Here is a 15496-nt window from a genome sequence, read left to right on the forward strand (position 1 = left end):
GCATTTTTATTTATTTATTTATTGGCCATTTGCCTCTGAAAGTTTCTAAGTTCAAACCTAATGTAAGTGCATAAATCTAAATCTATTTTGCACTTAAGAAACTTGCTCAGCATTAAAATATAGTCATTAAATGGATTATATTTTAGTGTGTACAACTCACTGTTAAAATACATTTAGAGAAGTTTTAGTCTTTTCATCAGCACCAACACCAGTCTCAGCCAAAAAACGTCACCTAAACATGATATGGTAACTTTGCCTGGAATGTTCCATCACCTTAGCAACTCACAACATGAATTGTTCTTTCATCAGTGTCTCATGTGTAAAGATAGATTTGATTTACTTAAAACACATGATACCTACAGTAACGTATGGCAAATGTTTCACTGCAAGGAAACTGAAGTGAAAAATGTGACAGCTGCCTTAAAGTCCACAGAGTCACTATGTAATAAGTAAAGGATGAGGACTGTTGCCTCGGTTACTGAGTCCAGTAATTCCTTATTATGAACGTTCTGAGGTGGATTATCCTGCTCATAATGTAGTGGCTTGTGGAAAAAAAAATGGACCATGAATTCATGCATTTGCAATCAAAATGAGGAGGTGTAACTCTTTTCTCCAGGAACATCTGAGTGCTTAAATAATACCTGGAACAATCATTCCCATCTCATTAGGTTCCTTGCAATGGATAAGTTGTTAACCACTTTAGTAAATGACACAAACTTTAAATTCAACTTTGCAACAGGAGAGATTTCTAGTCCACTCAGCTATGGACCAGAAAGCTAAAATAAAGAGGATGTCATCCAGCTGTGTCTGCACACTCTCTCCTTCTACATCCACAGACAAGCAGCAGCAAAGGATTGGCTGATTAGGGATTAAAATATTTACATTGGGTCATGATTGTAGATTGTTTTCCTTCGTCAGAAAGAATTGGGTCCACTTTAAAATATTCCTCCCAAAGCTCTGGACATCTAATACTAATGACTATGGTGTTAACTATCTTGATGCTTTCATTGGTTTAACCTAATACACTGTAATGTCTCCCAAGGTCAACAGCGATGGTTGTTGTGGCATTTGCAACTTCTTTAGAACTGAGGATCCTGCTAGAGGAGCTGTCAGTCGAACCGTCTCCTCCTCGCCAGTGGATCGGCAGTGAGGCCTGGGTAACCAACCAAGACATGTTGAAGTTCAGCTTCTGCACTGGAGCCATTGGATTTGGGATTCAGCGATCTGTCATCCCAGGTCTGAGAGAATTCTTGCTGGATCTCTCTCCCAGCAAAGCGGCTGCCTCTTCGGTGCTTACTGATTTCTGGGAGGAGGCGTTCAACTGCAGACTGGGAAAAGGTAAGTTAGCTATGCATATTTTTAACAGAGGTCGTCGTCACAGTCGGGTCACTGTGTTGTGTTGTATTGTTGACTGCCTGTCTGAATGGCACTTTGTGGGGTAAAAAAAACAACGGCTTTGATATTTTTTTTATTATTATTTTGAACAATGTCAACAGGAGGACAAAGATGCATGCCTGCAAATAATCTCACTTGAATGTTTGAGGTCAAGTTTAGGTTTTGTGCTGAGTTGGTGAACATTCTTCACAAAATTGGCTGCAGTGGTTTCTCAATACCCAAACTGCAGTCCTCAACAAGAGCATACGATCAACAGACAGCCTCCAGGCCACCATGCTAAATAAAGATTAAAAACAGTTTTTCCAATCGTGTAGCAGTTACAAACATATGGAGATTTATGACAGTTCAGATCATTTCTTCTAACCCCATTAAAAGTAGTGATCAAGAGCTCATTTCTGGTATCCTAACCCTAACCCTAACCTTGAAATGTAATGTGAAAGAGGCGTTCTGATTTCGACTAAATTACAATAATGGAGAAAACTACGAGGAACATTGGAAAGCTGAAATGAAACAACATGGAAGTAGAAATTAAAAATAAACATATGAACAATAACTGAATAACTGAAGTAAGGCATGTTCTGTCTCTGTGTGCTTTTAGCTGCAGCCGTGGATGAGAGAGTGTGTGATGGATCTGAAGACATACAGACGCTGCAGAGCCAGTACACTGACACATCTCAGCTCCGAATCACTAACATGGTGTACAAGGCTGTTTATGCAATATCACATGCCATTCATAATTCAGTGTGTCAGGAAACAAATTCTACAACTCAGTGTGATAAAATCACCAGGACAGAGTCCAAACAGGTCAGTCGAAATGAACCATGAACACCCCTGTGCTCTTGCTTTGACTTCAATATACCTTTCTTGAATTCAAATATTAATTAATTCATTGTCTTTTAATTACAATGATGTATCTTTTCCTGAATTTTTTTTTCCATCAGTCATCATTTTTCTCGTTTATTGTTTTACTTTACCTCATCCTCGCAGGTTTTGACTCAACTGAAAAAAGTCAGTTTTTCCCAAAATGGTTATGATGTGTCATTTGATGCCAATGGGGATCCTGTGGCCGCATATGAGCTGGTTAACTGGCAACAAAGTGAAAGTGGCAGCATTGAGTTGGTGACAGTAGGTTTCTATGATGCATCACTGCCGGCAGGCCAGGAGTTCAGTATCAACAGGAACCTCACCTGGATGGAAGGTAGAACACAAGTAAGGAGGCCAAAAGCAATTATGAAATATACAAATTTTAAGTCTGGTGAGCTCAGAGGCTATCATAGGTGTTTTTCTTCTCTTTCTGTGCAAAAATGGCTTTTAAAATTCAGATGAAACTTCAGCAGTGATATGAACAAATCAAGTAACTTCAAACAGAAAGAAAACAGAAAGATTGCAAGGGTCATCAACATTTTTAGCACTCATACTGGGATGTGCATATTGGTTGAAAACACTGCATAGCACACCTGAATAATTCTAAGTTTGTATCTATGTGCCAGGTCCCTGTGTCAGTGTGCAGTGACAGCTGTCCTCCAGGAACTCATAAAGTGCTGCAGAAAGGAAAACCCATCTGCTGTTATGATTGTATACTGTGTCCTGAGGGAGAGATTAGCAATGCTACAGGTAACTTTTTGGTTCTCATGCATGTCGACATCAAATATTTGCCCCGCTAAAAGTTTTTTTGGGGTCATTTTTTTCAGATTCTCCTGATTGTTTCCCTTGCCCCAAGGAGTTCTGGCCTAATGCAGAGAGAGACTCTTGTCTCCCCAAACCTGTAGAGTTTCTGTCCTTTGACGAGGTCCTAGGAATCATCCTGGCTGCATTCTCAGTTGCTGGTGCCTGTCTTGCCATTATAACAGCGGCTGTGTTCTTTCATCACAGGACATCCCCGATTGTCAGGGCCAACAACTCTGAGCTGAGCTTCCTGCTGCTCTTCTCCCTGACTCTCTGTTTCTTATGTTCATTAACTTTCATTGGAGCACCCACTAAGTTTTCCTGCATGCTGCGCCACACAGCATTTGGGATCACCTTCGTCCTCTGCATCTCTTGTGTTCTTGGGAAAACAGTAGTTGTGTTGATGGCCTTCAAAGCTACACTCCCAGGTAGTAACTTCATGAAATGGTTTGGTCCTCCACAGCAAAGAATGACTGTGGTGTCTTTTACATTTGGTCAAGTTTTAATATGTACCATTTGGTTGGCTCTTAGTCCCCCTTTTCCAATGAAAAACCTGACCACATACAAAGAGAGGATCATCCTGGAGTGTGCATTGGGCTCAGATATTGGGTTCTGGGTTGTGCTCGGGTACATCGGCCTGCTGGCTGCCTTTTGCTTAGTGTTAGCTGTCTTAGCCCGCAAACTACCTGATAATTTTAATGAAGCCAAGCTTATCACCTTCAGCATGTTGATATTCTGTGCAGTGTGGATCACCTTTATCCCAGCGTATGTCAGCTCTCCCGGGAAATTTACTGTGGCTGTGGAGATATTTGCCATTCTGGCCTCTGGTTTTGGATTAATTCTGTGTATATTTGCTCCCAAGTGTTTCATCATATTGTTTAAGCCAGAGAAGAACACAAAGAAACATGTAATGAACAAAAATTAACTAATTAATTAAGACATCTGACATAATAAATAATTATAGGTCCAAGGTAACATATGTCATTCACACATTACAACTTGTTGATTTAAAAATATACATGCATGATTTAGAATTACATATTTTAATATAATCGGCACATTTTTAATGAAAGAAACACTTGTTGGCTGGCAGTCAACACAGGTGAATCTGATAAAGTAAAATGCATCACTTGTTCCTTGTTGTTTTTATTGTAAATTAATGTCAACATTAATGAATTGTCATTTGTCAACTGTATACTCATGTGCAGGAGAATATTTTTTGTATATAGCTGTTTAAATGGCTTTTGACCAATATAAGTAAACCAAGTAACAATCAAGCAACAACCAGGGAAAGCACTGAAGTGCATACATGTTACCATAGTTACCAAATATTTTGCAGAAAATTGTAATGCCTTACACAGTCCAATTACAAGACTGATTTCTGATCAGAGTTCACAATCAGCAGATGGACTGATTAATAGTTTAGCTTCATGCAAAAATCAGGTATCTACTGTTACAAGTTGGTTCAGACTCCTGACATTCAGCCAGTCCTCCATCCATCTCCCTCATGCTCTGCAAGAATTCTGCTTGGCCCTTCAAACCTGTTGTGCCCTTTGGTCCTGTCTACCACTCCAAAAGTTGACTTCGATTACTGATATTGTATAGTTTGGTGACCGTGGCAGAGGTCTGTACAGTGCAAAACTAGTTTGACAAATAAATTTTTGATGTGTGCTAGATAAAATCTAAATTCAGACCATGAAGCCGGTTAACTTAAATATTTGAACATATTTATATTTTAAAATATTAATACATTTTGAAATGGAAATATTTTCAAATACAAAACAAAAAGCGTATATGTAGAGCAAAATTTTGAATCAGGTATTTACAATGGGAACAGTAGAACAGGGACAGGGACACAACAGAAAAAAGAGCATGATGATAAATCAGCGACCACCGGGTCAGGGCTTTTGTTTTTCCTGTTTCGTAAGCTGACGTCCAGTGGAAGGAGGGAAAATTTTGTTATGTACTGTCATATAAAACAATAAATGCCCTCAGTATGTTCCCACACTGACATTGATAAATGGGAATCTCAGCTCTTTTTATTGGCCTGATTCTGTCTCTGTGTTTGACTGGGCTGAACTCAGCTCTTCCACTGAATGGTTCTGGAGATGCTCTGAAACAAAGGGCTGGGCTTACAGAGGATAGGAGTGGTGCTGGGGTCAGCACTGAGGCCTCATCTGTGAAATGTAAGCTTCAGGGTGTCACTTGCACTCTTCATGCTCAATGATCTTCACCATCAAGGAGATTAACAACAGCTCTGAGCTGCTCCCAGGCATCAAACTCTGGTTTTCAGATCCATGACTTGTGTGCCGCAGTGCCCGTATCGATGCATTTGACATTTCAGCTACTAAACAGTCTGGACCCGGTGTTTTACACGGGCGATGTCTGTTCACAGTCAGGTATGGTGATGGTCATCAGCGATTCGAGTTCCATGCAATCTATCAGCATGTTGCGAGTCATCGGGACCTTTGACATTTCTCTGGCAAACATTTCAACCTAATTCTTTCTTATGGTATGACAGCTGTGTTTTTTTTCTTTTTGTTTGACTGTTTTGTTTTTTGGTGTGTTCCGTTGAAGATTTGACTTTCAGCCGAGCCCTCTCCTCCTCGCCAGTGGATTGACAGTGAGGCCTGGGTAACCAACAGAGGCTGGGAAAAAGTGAGCCAGTTATGCTGATTTTTATCACTGATGTTATTCCCAACTTTCTCTTAATGGTTATGTTCTTGTGTTGATTGAATCTTTCTGTCAAAACATAAGCTAATAGTAGTTAATAGACAGACCAGCTTGTTCAGTCTCTTTCTGTCCCAATCTGTGCTGCCCGGTCCCCAACAGACCACAGTGCAGTGAATAGCAGAGGATACCACAGAGTCATAAAAAGTCCTTAGGAGGGGCCTGGACACTCTAAAGGACCTCAGTCTCCTCAGAAGGTGGAAGCAACTTTGACCCTTCTTGTACAGGGCATCGGTGTTATGTGACCAGTCCAGTTTATGGTTGAGGTGAACACCCCGGTACTTAAAACTGTCCACCATGTCAATGTCCAAGCTCTGAAGGTTCACCGGTGTAAGTGGTAATGTCCTTCTCCGGAAGTCAATCACCATCTCCTTTGTTTTACTGGTGTTTAAGCACAGGTGGTTGCGCTCACACCAGTCCACAAAGTCCATGATGACTGACCTTTATTCCATCTAACTCCCCTCAGACACACAGCCAACAATCACTGAGTGGTCAGAGAACTTCTGGAGGTGACATCTGCCATTTGGAATTTTATTAAAAAGCGTATCAAATCAAACAATAAATTTTGTGATTTATTTAAGCTAGAATGGACCAGCACTTAATAACCTATTAAAGTAGTGCATCTGTTAACTGCAACATAACAAACATTTAAGTGAAGGAGGATAAAAATGAGGAAGATGTGTTTACAATGGTAACTTGTAAATGTAACTGAAATATGCAGGGTCAGAGACACCACAGAAAAGGACAAAAGTTCATTAACTAAAACAAAGTAAGGACATCTTCTCTGATGTGTAGAAAGATGATGTGCAGTAGAGGGAGGGAAACTTTGATCTTCGACTCGATATAAAACAGTAAACACATACAGTATGCTCACATACAGACACTTGAGGGATGGAGATCTCAGCTCTCTTTATTGGTCTGATTCTGTCTCGGGGCTTTTATGACCTGAACTCAGCTCTTCCCTTGAATGATTCTGGAGATGCTGTGAAACAAAGGGCTGGGCTTACAGAGGATAGGAGTGGTGCTGGGGTCAGCACTGAGGCCTCATCTGTGAAATGTAAGCTTCAGGGTACCAGTCGTCTGCCTGCATTCTCAATGGATGGTGACTACGTTATTGGGGGTGTTTTCTCCATACACCACTACGGACAAACAGAGGAGAATAACTACACCACCATGCCTGAGCCACTGAAGTGCACAGGGAGGTCAGTAAGAGGGAGACGTGACACAAAACAATGTGTTAGAATGTGCGGGAATGGAAATATTTTACAGTGTGTTTACAATTGAGACACAGTATGAAAGTATCTGTAAAAGTGTTAAAAGTGCATGTATATATATACATACATATAGAATGTTTCTTTTTTCTATTTTTGTTTTTGTTTGTTTTTTAACTTTGATGATCAGGTAACTAATATTTATTATTGCATATCAGTTGCTGTCCATAACTTTGAACTGCCGATCTCCCTTAACTTTCTTGTTAAACTGTTAATAGTCTTTATTTGTGTCTAACAAGTGCACACAATAACAGATAGATACGTGATGATGTCTATGCAGTATCGACTCTCGTCAGTTGCGCTTCTCACGCGCAATGATCTTCGCCATCGAGGAGATTAACAACAGCTCGGAGCTGCTGCCAGGCATCAAACTCGGTTATCAGATCCACGACTCGTGTACTGCAGTGCCCTTAGCACTGCAAGTGGCGTTTGAGCTATTAAATGGTCTGGACCCGGAGTTTTACACCGGCAATAATTGCTCACAGTCAGGTATGGTGATGGCCATCGTCGGTGAGTCCAGCTCCACGCGATCCATCACCATGTCGAGAGTCATCGCGTCCTTCAACATTCCTCAAGTAAACACTTTTTTGCAATTCTGGCAAATTAGGTGATAAATTTTTACTTATCCCATATTGACTGCATCTGACATTCCACCTGTTAATATTTTGAATTTATGGCAAAATATGTTTTTAAAGGGCAAATATTTCTTGTCTGTCCGGTTAGAGAATAATACTGTTTTTCCTTCAGGTGAGCCACTTTGCCACTTGTGCGTGTCTGTCCGATAAGCAGCAGTTCCCGACTTTCTTCAGAACAATCCCGAGTGATCAGTTCCAGGCTGACGCGCTGGCCAAGCTGGTGAAACACTTTGGCTGGACTTGGATAGGTGCTGTCCGCTCGGATACGGACTATGGCAATAACGGCATGGCGACTTTCCTGCAAGCAGCCCAGAAGGAGGGGATCTGTGTGGAATACTCTGAATCTTTCAATCGAGCCCACCCACGCAGCAGGATCCAGAGAGTAGCAGACGTTATCCGCAGGTTTCTGCATCACTGATTGAGGCTTTTGTTCCCTGTGTGACACTGACCCTCTTATCACAACACCAAAAAAAAAAAAAAGTTATAAAAGTATTGCTGAGACCATAACTGTAAATTCTATACACCCCCCCAAAAAACAACCCAAAAAACTAAACTAAACCATCTGCCATGTTTCATTACATTAACCAGAGGTGTTTTCTGGAAGGGGACAAAGTTTTGGGACAAGGCCCAGAGCATCTGGGCTTTTTTTGAGGGGTGGTCTCTGCTATTTTCTTGGAACACTACAGCCCAGCCTAAATTTCATTTAATTTCACTGTTTTGTAGGTCAGCATCATTTAATGATTATATTTCAATGTGCATCAGTTCAAACAGTAATGGAAATGCTGTCAAAACATTTCAACAACCTGACAGCTGTCTTAATGTCTGCATAGTCAATAAGAAAGGAAAAAGGACGGCTGTTTTAGCAGAATCCCATTAATTCCTGATTATAAACACTTGCTGCATATACCATGGTCACTTACATAAGTAAAAAAAAAAAAAGAAAATGAAGGAGAGAGGTCACATTAATATGTGTTATTTCATGCATTTTATAATCAAAATTTTTAAGCTTTTCCAAAAGCTATAACTCTGTTTTGGTGGTAACTTGATGGTTTGCCTAATACCTGGACTAATGCCATCCCATGAGGTGCATCAGGAACATTGTTCACTAAAGTAAACAGGACAAACCTTTGATATGACTTGACAATGGAATATTTTTCCACTCCACTCAGCTGTGAGCCTGATAGGTAAAGCTATGCTGGTAAAATTCAAAGTCAATAACACTGCGTATGGTTGACAAGCAGTCAGTATAATTTAATAGAATGTGCTTTGCTAGAGACTGTATGAATGATGAAATGAAAGTGTCAGACAGCTCCTCCATACTCAGCAGCCAAGCAGAAGCAGCACTGAATGCTATGCGTTAGAGATGTATGAATCAGAGTTATTTCTGCAGGCCCTAGATCAGAAAAACAGTGATTCTGATTCATAGTGGCTGAGCTATGTGTCAATGAAATAAGACGTCATTCATGGGGAAAATATTACTTAAAATGGCTACAGTGATTGTTCAGCAGCACAAATAGTATAATAGAGTATTTCTTCATTAACAGCGAGTGTGGGCATTGCACATTGCATTTATTTTCTCTGTCAGAACTACCTTGATACCTGTATTGGTATAATATAACAATCTGTCTCCACAGGTCTACGGCGAAGGTTATCGTGGCATTTATAGCCTCTGCAGAACTGAGGGTCCTGCTAGAGGAGCTGTCACTTGAGCCGTCTCCTCCTCGTCAGTGGATCGGCAGTGAGGCCTGGGTAACCAATAAAGACATGCTGAAGTTCAGCTTCTTTGCTGGAGCCATTGGATTTGGGATTCCGCGATCTGTCATTCCAGGTCTGAGAGAATTCTTGCTGGATCTCTCTCCCACTAAAGTGGCTGCGTCTCCAGTGCTTACTGAGTTCTGGGAGGAGGCATTCAACTGCAGGCTGGGAAAAAGTAAGCATGATATGCATATATTTTAACAGAGGTCGTGCCCACATTTGGATCCTTGTGGTTGCGTTGTTTTGTTGATTGCCTGTCTGGATGGCACCTTGTGTGTTGAAAAGAACAACAGCTGTGATGAACTTTTTTAAAAAGTTTGTACAGGGAACATTGGAGAGGTGAAATAAAACAAAGTGGAAGCAGAAATTAAAAATAAACATATGAACAAATTATAGTATAATATAATTGAAGTAAAGACATGTTCTGTCTCTGTGTTTAGCTGCAGCCGTGGATGAGAGAGTGTGTGACGGATCTGAAGACATACAGACGCTCCAGAGTCCATACACTGACACATCTCAGCTCCGAATCACTAACATGGTGTACAAGGCTGTTTATGCAATAGCACATGCCATTCATAATTCAGTTTGTCAGGAAACAAATTCTACCATTCAGTGTGACAAAATCAACAGGACAGAGTCCAGACTGGTCAGTCAAAATTGATCACTAGACTCTCAGTACTCTCAATACAATGTACCTTTTATTCATTCAGTTTTTCAAATTTTCATTTCTCATTTCATTACTGTCTTACTTCATCCTCACAGCTTCTCACTCAGCTGAAGAAAGTAAATTTTTCCCAAAATGGTTATGATGTGTCATTTGATGCCAATGGGGATCCTGTGGCCACATATGAGCTGGTTAACTGGCAACAAAGTGAAAGTGGCAGCACTGAGTTTGTGACAGTAGGTTTCTATGATGCATCAATGCCAGCAGGCCAGGAGTTCAGTATCAACAGGAACCTCACCTGGATGGAAGGTAGAATGCAAGTAAGGAGGCCAAAAGCAATTATGAAACATTAGCTACTTTAAGTCTTGTGAGCTCGGAGGCTATCATATGTGTTTTTCTTCTCTTTTGCAAACTTTTGCAGTCTGATATAAATAAATTAAGTATCTTCCAAAGTCCCAATGAAATGGTATCAGGAAAGGTTTTCTAAACAAACATTAAGAACAAACAGAACGATTACAAGGATCATCAACAATTTTAGCACTCATACTGGAATGTGCATATTGTTTGAAAACACACTGCATAGCACACCTCAATAATTCTAAGTTTGCATCTATGTGTCAGGTGCCTGTGTCAGTGTGCAGTGACAGCTGTCCTCCAGGAACTCGTAAAGTGCTGCAGAAAGGAAAACCCATCTGCTGTTATGATTGTATACTGTGTCCTGAGGGAGAGATTAGCAATGCCACAGGTAACGTTTTTTGTAATGCATGTCGACAACATCTAATATTTGACTGCTAAAAGCCTCTTGATTGGTTCTTTCAGATTCTCCTGATTGTTTCCCTTGTCCCAAGGAGTTTTGGCCTAATGCAGAGAGAGACTCTTGTCTCCCCAAACCTGTAGAGTTTCTGTCCTTTGACGAGGTCCTAGGAATCATCCTGGCTGCATTCTCAGTTGCTGGTGCCTGTCTTGCCATTATAACAGCGGCTGTGTTCTTTCATCACAGGACATCCCCGATTGTCAGGGCCAACAACTCTGAGCTGAGCTTCCTGCTGCTCTTCTCCCTGACTCTCTGTTTCTTATGTTCATTAACTTTCATTGGAGCACCCACTAAGTGGTCCTGCATGCTGCGCCACACAGCATTTGGGATCACCTTCGTCCTCTGCATCTCTTGTGTTCTTGGGAAAACAATAGTTGTGTTGATGGCCTTCAAAGCTACACTCCCAGGTAGTAACTTCATGAAATGGTTTGGTCCTCCACAGCAAAGAATGACTGTGGTGTCTTTTACATTTGTTCAAGTTTTAATATGTACCATTTGGTTGGTTCTTAGTCCCCCTTTTCCAATGAAAAACCTGACCACATACAAAGAGAGGATCATCCTGGAGTGTGCATTGGGCTCAGATATTGGGTTCTGGGTTGTGCTCGGGTACATCGGCCTGCTGGCTGTCTTTTGCTTAGTGTTAGCTGTCTTAGCCCGCAAACTACCTGATAATTTTAATGAAGCCAAATTTATCACCTTCAGCATGTTGATATTCTGTGCAGTGTGGATCACCTTTATCCCAGCGTATGTCAGCTCTCCTGGGAAATTTACTGTGGCTGTGGAGATATTTGCCATTCTGGCCTCCAGTTTTGGATTAATTCTGTGTATATTTGCTCCAAAGTGTTTCATCATATTGTTTAAGCCAGAGAAGAACACAAAGAAACATTTAATGAACAAAAATTAACGTAAGACATCTGACATAATAAATAATTATAGGTCCAAGGTAACATATGTCATTCACACATTAAATCTTTTTGATTTAAAAATGTACATGCATGATTTAGAATTTTTTAGATTTCTATAGACTATTTAAATATCCTTTGAAATTTAAATGTAAAATTTAATCAGAGTTTGAACATATTGTTCAAAATCTGATTTCCTCTGCCAAGGAAGTTCATCTTTTGGGTCCTTTTTCCTTCTTGGTTTGTTTTTCTGTTTGTCAAATGACCACACAGAACTTTGTGGAAGAGTGAAGAAGAAAGGGGAAGAACCCATTAAATATTGAATTGGAACTGAGTCACAGGGATTGTTTCTTACTTTCTTTCATGTTTGTGTGAGTAAGCGCAGTGAGCCTTGGCAGGATACTTTCTATACATTTTAAACAATCCAGCATGTGATGGAAAAGTTCAGTCGTCCAATAAATATCCAGTTTTAGAAAAAGGATGACGCCATATCACAAACTACATTGGACTCAAGAAGAAATAACTGATTTTATGCATTATTAGTATAATTGGACTGCAAATCAACTTAAAAGAAATGAGAGAAAGGTAGAGACAAGATGAAAGGGAGTTTCATTGCAGGCTACAGTAATAACACTTGGATTTCTGTCACACTGTGTGTACTTGTCCTCTGTCACATTCTTTCTATATCTCATTATCTTGTGAAAATGGAAATGTATTGTTTTAGTTTGAAGAGTGACACCACGGTTGCTGTTGCCTGTTGTTGTTCACTTGATGAATTGTAATTTAATTGGGAAATGTGAATTTGCTGGATGCCCTGTTAATCGGCACATTTTTAATGAAAGAAACGCTTGTTGGCTGGCAGTCAAGCACAGATGAATCTGATAAAGCAACATGTAAAATGCATCACTTGATCCTTGTTGTTTTTATTGTAAATTAATGTCAACGTTAATCAAACCATCAATTGTATACTGATGTGCAGAATATTTTTTGTATATAGCTGTTTAAATGGCTTTTGACCAATATAAGTAAACCAAGTAACAATCAAGCAACAACCAGGGAAAGCACTGAAGTGCAAACCTGTTACCATAGTTACCAAATATTTTGCAGAAAAATGTAATGACTTACACAGTCCAATTACAAGACTGATTTCTGATCAGAGTTCCCAATCAGCAGATGGATTGATTAATAGTTCATGCAAAAATCAGGTATCTACTGTTAGAAGTTGGTTCAGACTCCTGATATTCAGCCAGTCCTCCATCCATCTCCCTCATGCTCTGCAGTGCAGAATTCCCCTATACCTACAGTTCAGCATCTCACTGAGCACAAACCGCAGCAACCTCCAGTTCCTGTGCTGCAACATCCTCCGTTTCCTGTGATTCAGCAACCCCATGAGCCCAAGATGCAACTGCTACTAGTTCTCATGCTGCCTCCATCACCAGATGCAGCAGTCACCAGCTCCAGTGAAGCAGCAATATCTGGTAGGAGTGTTTTTGTAACCTTATGTTTCCCTGATGTCGTGGGCTCCCCTGCCAGCGGTCCTGTCATCGGCCTCCAGTCCTACCACCCTGTTGCCAGGCTCTTGCTCCAATCTCAAGGTGCCAGGCTCCAATCCTGAGCTCCAGACTCATCACTAGTCTTCTAGATCCACCAATGTTGACAGTCTCCAGAGCAGTCCCACCAAAACCACCAGCTTCCAGGTCAACCTCCAGAGGATTTCCATTTTCACTGCCTGTCATCCAGCATCCAGGTCTTGGCCCTCCAAACCTGCTGTGCCCATTGGTCCTGTCTACTACCCCGAAATGTGACTTCTATTACTGATATTGTATGGTTTAATGACTGTGGCAGAGGTCCGACAGTGCAAATCTAGTTCTACAAATGAATTTTCAATATGTGCTAGATAAAATCTAAATACAGACCGAAAAGCCGTTTAATTGAAATATTTGAACATATTTAAAAATTTAATTTAATTTAATTTTTAAAATATTAACACATTTTGAAATTGAAATGTTTTCAAATACAAAACAGGAAAAAGTTGTATATGTAGAGCAAAATTTTGAATCCGGTATTTACAATGGGAACAGTGGAACAGGGACAGGGACACAACAGAAAGAAGAGCATGATAATAGACCAGCGACCACCGGGTCAGGACGTTCGGTTTTTCCTGTTTCGTAGGCTGATGTTCAGTGGAAGGAGGGGAAATTCTTTTGGAAGCTCTATATAAAACAGTAAAAGCCCTCAGTATGTTCCCACACAGACACTTGATAAATGGGGATCTCAGCTCATTTTATTGGCCTGATTCTGTCTGTGTGTTTGACTGGGCTGAACTCAGCTCTTACCTTGAATGATTCTGGAGATGCTGTGAAACAAAGGGCTGGGCTTACAGAGGATAGGAGTGGTGCTGGGGTCAGCACTGAGGCCTCATCTGTGAAATGTAAGCTTCAGGGTGATACTCGTCAGCCTGCATTCTCAATGGATGGTGACTATGTTATTGGAGGTGTTTTCTCCATACACCGCTACAGACACACAGAGACACATAACTACACCACGCTGACTGAGCCTCTGAAGTGCACAGGAAGGTTAGTAAGAGGGAAAAGTCTTCAATAAGAATACGTTAGAATGTGTGGGGATAGAAATGTTTTATTTTTAAAAAATTTAAAAATGTAAAAATTGTATGATGTGCTTATACTAATGTTGCAAACCTTATGAACAGTAATAAAAAAATTCTAAAAATTACATATTTTTCTAAAGAATCAATAGATTTTTTTTAAAAAAAAATTGATAGTTAATATTTGCATTAAACTTAATGTCAGTTTTGAACTGAAATCTAGCTCTGTGTTTTAAATTGTGGTCAGGTGGCTCTGTAAGTTATCATCCATATCGATGACCTGTAATTCTTCCTTATTGGGTGTTTTTGATTTGTGAATTGCCCTGATTATATGTCAGTCTGGACAGTGACATGAGCTTCTTTTGCAGCATTGACCCCCGTGAACTGCGCTTCTCACGCGCAATGATCTTCGCCATCGAGGAGATTAACAACAGCTCGGAGCTGCTGCCAGGCATCAAACTCGGTTATCAGATCCACGACTCGTGTGGCGCAGTGCCCGTATCGATGCATGTGACATTTCAGCTACTAAACAGCTTGGACCCGGTGTTTTACACGGGCGATGCCTGTTCACAGTCAGGTATGGTGATGGCCATCGTCGGCGATTCGAGTTCCACTCCATCCATCAGCATGTCGCGCATCCTCGGGGCCTTCAGCATTCCTCTTGTAAACATTTTAAATTTCTATCAAATTATTTCTTATGGTATGACAGCTAAGATTTTTTTTTGGTCTGTCCCGCTAAAGAATTGACTCTAAACTAATTGGTTATAAACTGTTATTTTTCCTTCAGGTGAGCCACTTTGCCACTTGTGCGTGTCTGTCCGATAAGCAGCAGTTCCCGACTTTCTTCAGAACAATCCCGAGTGATCAGTTCCAGGCTGACGCGCTGGCCAAGCTGGTGAAACACTTTGGCTGGACTTGGATAGGTGCTGTCCGCTCGGATTCGGACTATGGCAATAACGGCATGGCGACTTTCCTGCAAGCAGCCCAGAAGGAGGGGATCTGTGTGGAATACTCGGAATCTTTCTATCGGACCCACCCACGCAGCAGGATCCAGAGAGTA

General features: G+C 40.7%; 2 protein-coding genes across 2 annotated transcripts; both read left to right on the forward strand.

Annotated features, from left to right (window-relative positions):
* The first annotated feature begins 895 nt into the window (after nucleotides 1-895).
* On the forward strand, nucleotides 896-4550 carry LOC124059379 (extracellular calcium-sensing receptor-like). The gene is made up of 5 exons (XM_046389323.1): nucleotides 896-1338; nucleotides 1994-2199; nucleotides 2383-2604; nucleotides 2886-3009; nucleotides 3087-4550. Exons 1-5 carry the CDS (start codon nucleotides 1053-1055, stop codon nucleotides 3983-3985), a joined length of 1737 nt encoding a protein of 578 aa, XP_046245279.1. The 5' UTR covers nucleotides 896-1052; the 3' UTR covers nucleotides 3986-4550.
* Nucleotides 4551-6781: 2231 nt separating this feature from the next.
* On the forward strand, nucleotides 6782-11833 carry LOC124059179 (extracellular calcium-sensing receptor-like). The gene is made up of 8 exons (XM_046389002.1): nucleotides 6782-6992; nucleotides 7342-7636; nucleotides 7809-8098; nucleotides 9331-9626; nucleotides 9892-10097; nucleotides 10214-10435; nucleotides 10737-10860; nucleotides 10935-11833. Exons 1-8 carry the CDS (start codon nucleotides 6886-6888, stop codon nucleotides 11831-11833), a joined length of 2439 nt encoding a protein of 812 aa, XP_046244958.1. The 5' UTR covers nucleotides 6782-6885.
* Nucleotides 11834-15496: the final 3663 nt, after the last annotated feature.

The sequence above is a fragment of the Scatophagus argus genome, chromosome 5 (assembly GCF_020382885.2).
Source record: "Scatophagus argus isolate fScaArg1 chromosome 5, fScaArg1.pri, whole genome shotgun sequence".
In the NCBI taxonomy this organism is placed as follows: domain Eukaryota; kingdom Metazoa; phylum Chordata; class Actinopteri; family Scatophagidae; genus Scatophagus; species Scatophagus argus.

What these genes read in the sequence shown, in the direction of transcription:
- LOC124059379 (XM_046389323.1), top strand. Translation starts at nt 1,053, where the DNA reads ATGGTTGTTGTGGCATTTGCAACTTCTTTAGAACTGAGGATCCTGCTA. An exon ending in CAACTGCAGACTGGGAAAAG is followed by an intron (nt 1,339 to 1,993) that starts GTAAGTTAGCTA and finishes GTGTGCTTTTAG; the next exon opens with CTGCAGCCGTGGATGAGAGA. An exon ending in CCAGGACAGAGTCCAAACAG is followed by an intron (nt 2,200 to 2,382) that starts GTCAGTCGAAAT and finishes TCATCCTCGCAG; the next exon opens with GTTTTGACTCAACTGAAAAA.
- LOC124059179 (XM_046389002.1), top strand. Translation starts at nt 6,886, where the DNA reads ATGGATGGTGACTACGTTATTGGGGGTGTTTTCTCCATACACCACTAC. An exon ending in CCACTGAAGTGCACAGGGAG is followed by an intron (nt 6,993 to 7,341) that starts GTCAGTAAGAGG and finishes ATGTCTATGCAG; the next exon opens with TATCGACTCTCGTCAGTTGC. An exon ending in CAACTGCAGGCTGGGAAAAA is followed by an intron (nt 9,627 to 9,891) that starts GTAAGCATGATA and finishes CTCTGTGTTTAG; the next exon opens with CTGCAGCCGTGGATGAGAGA.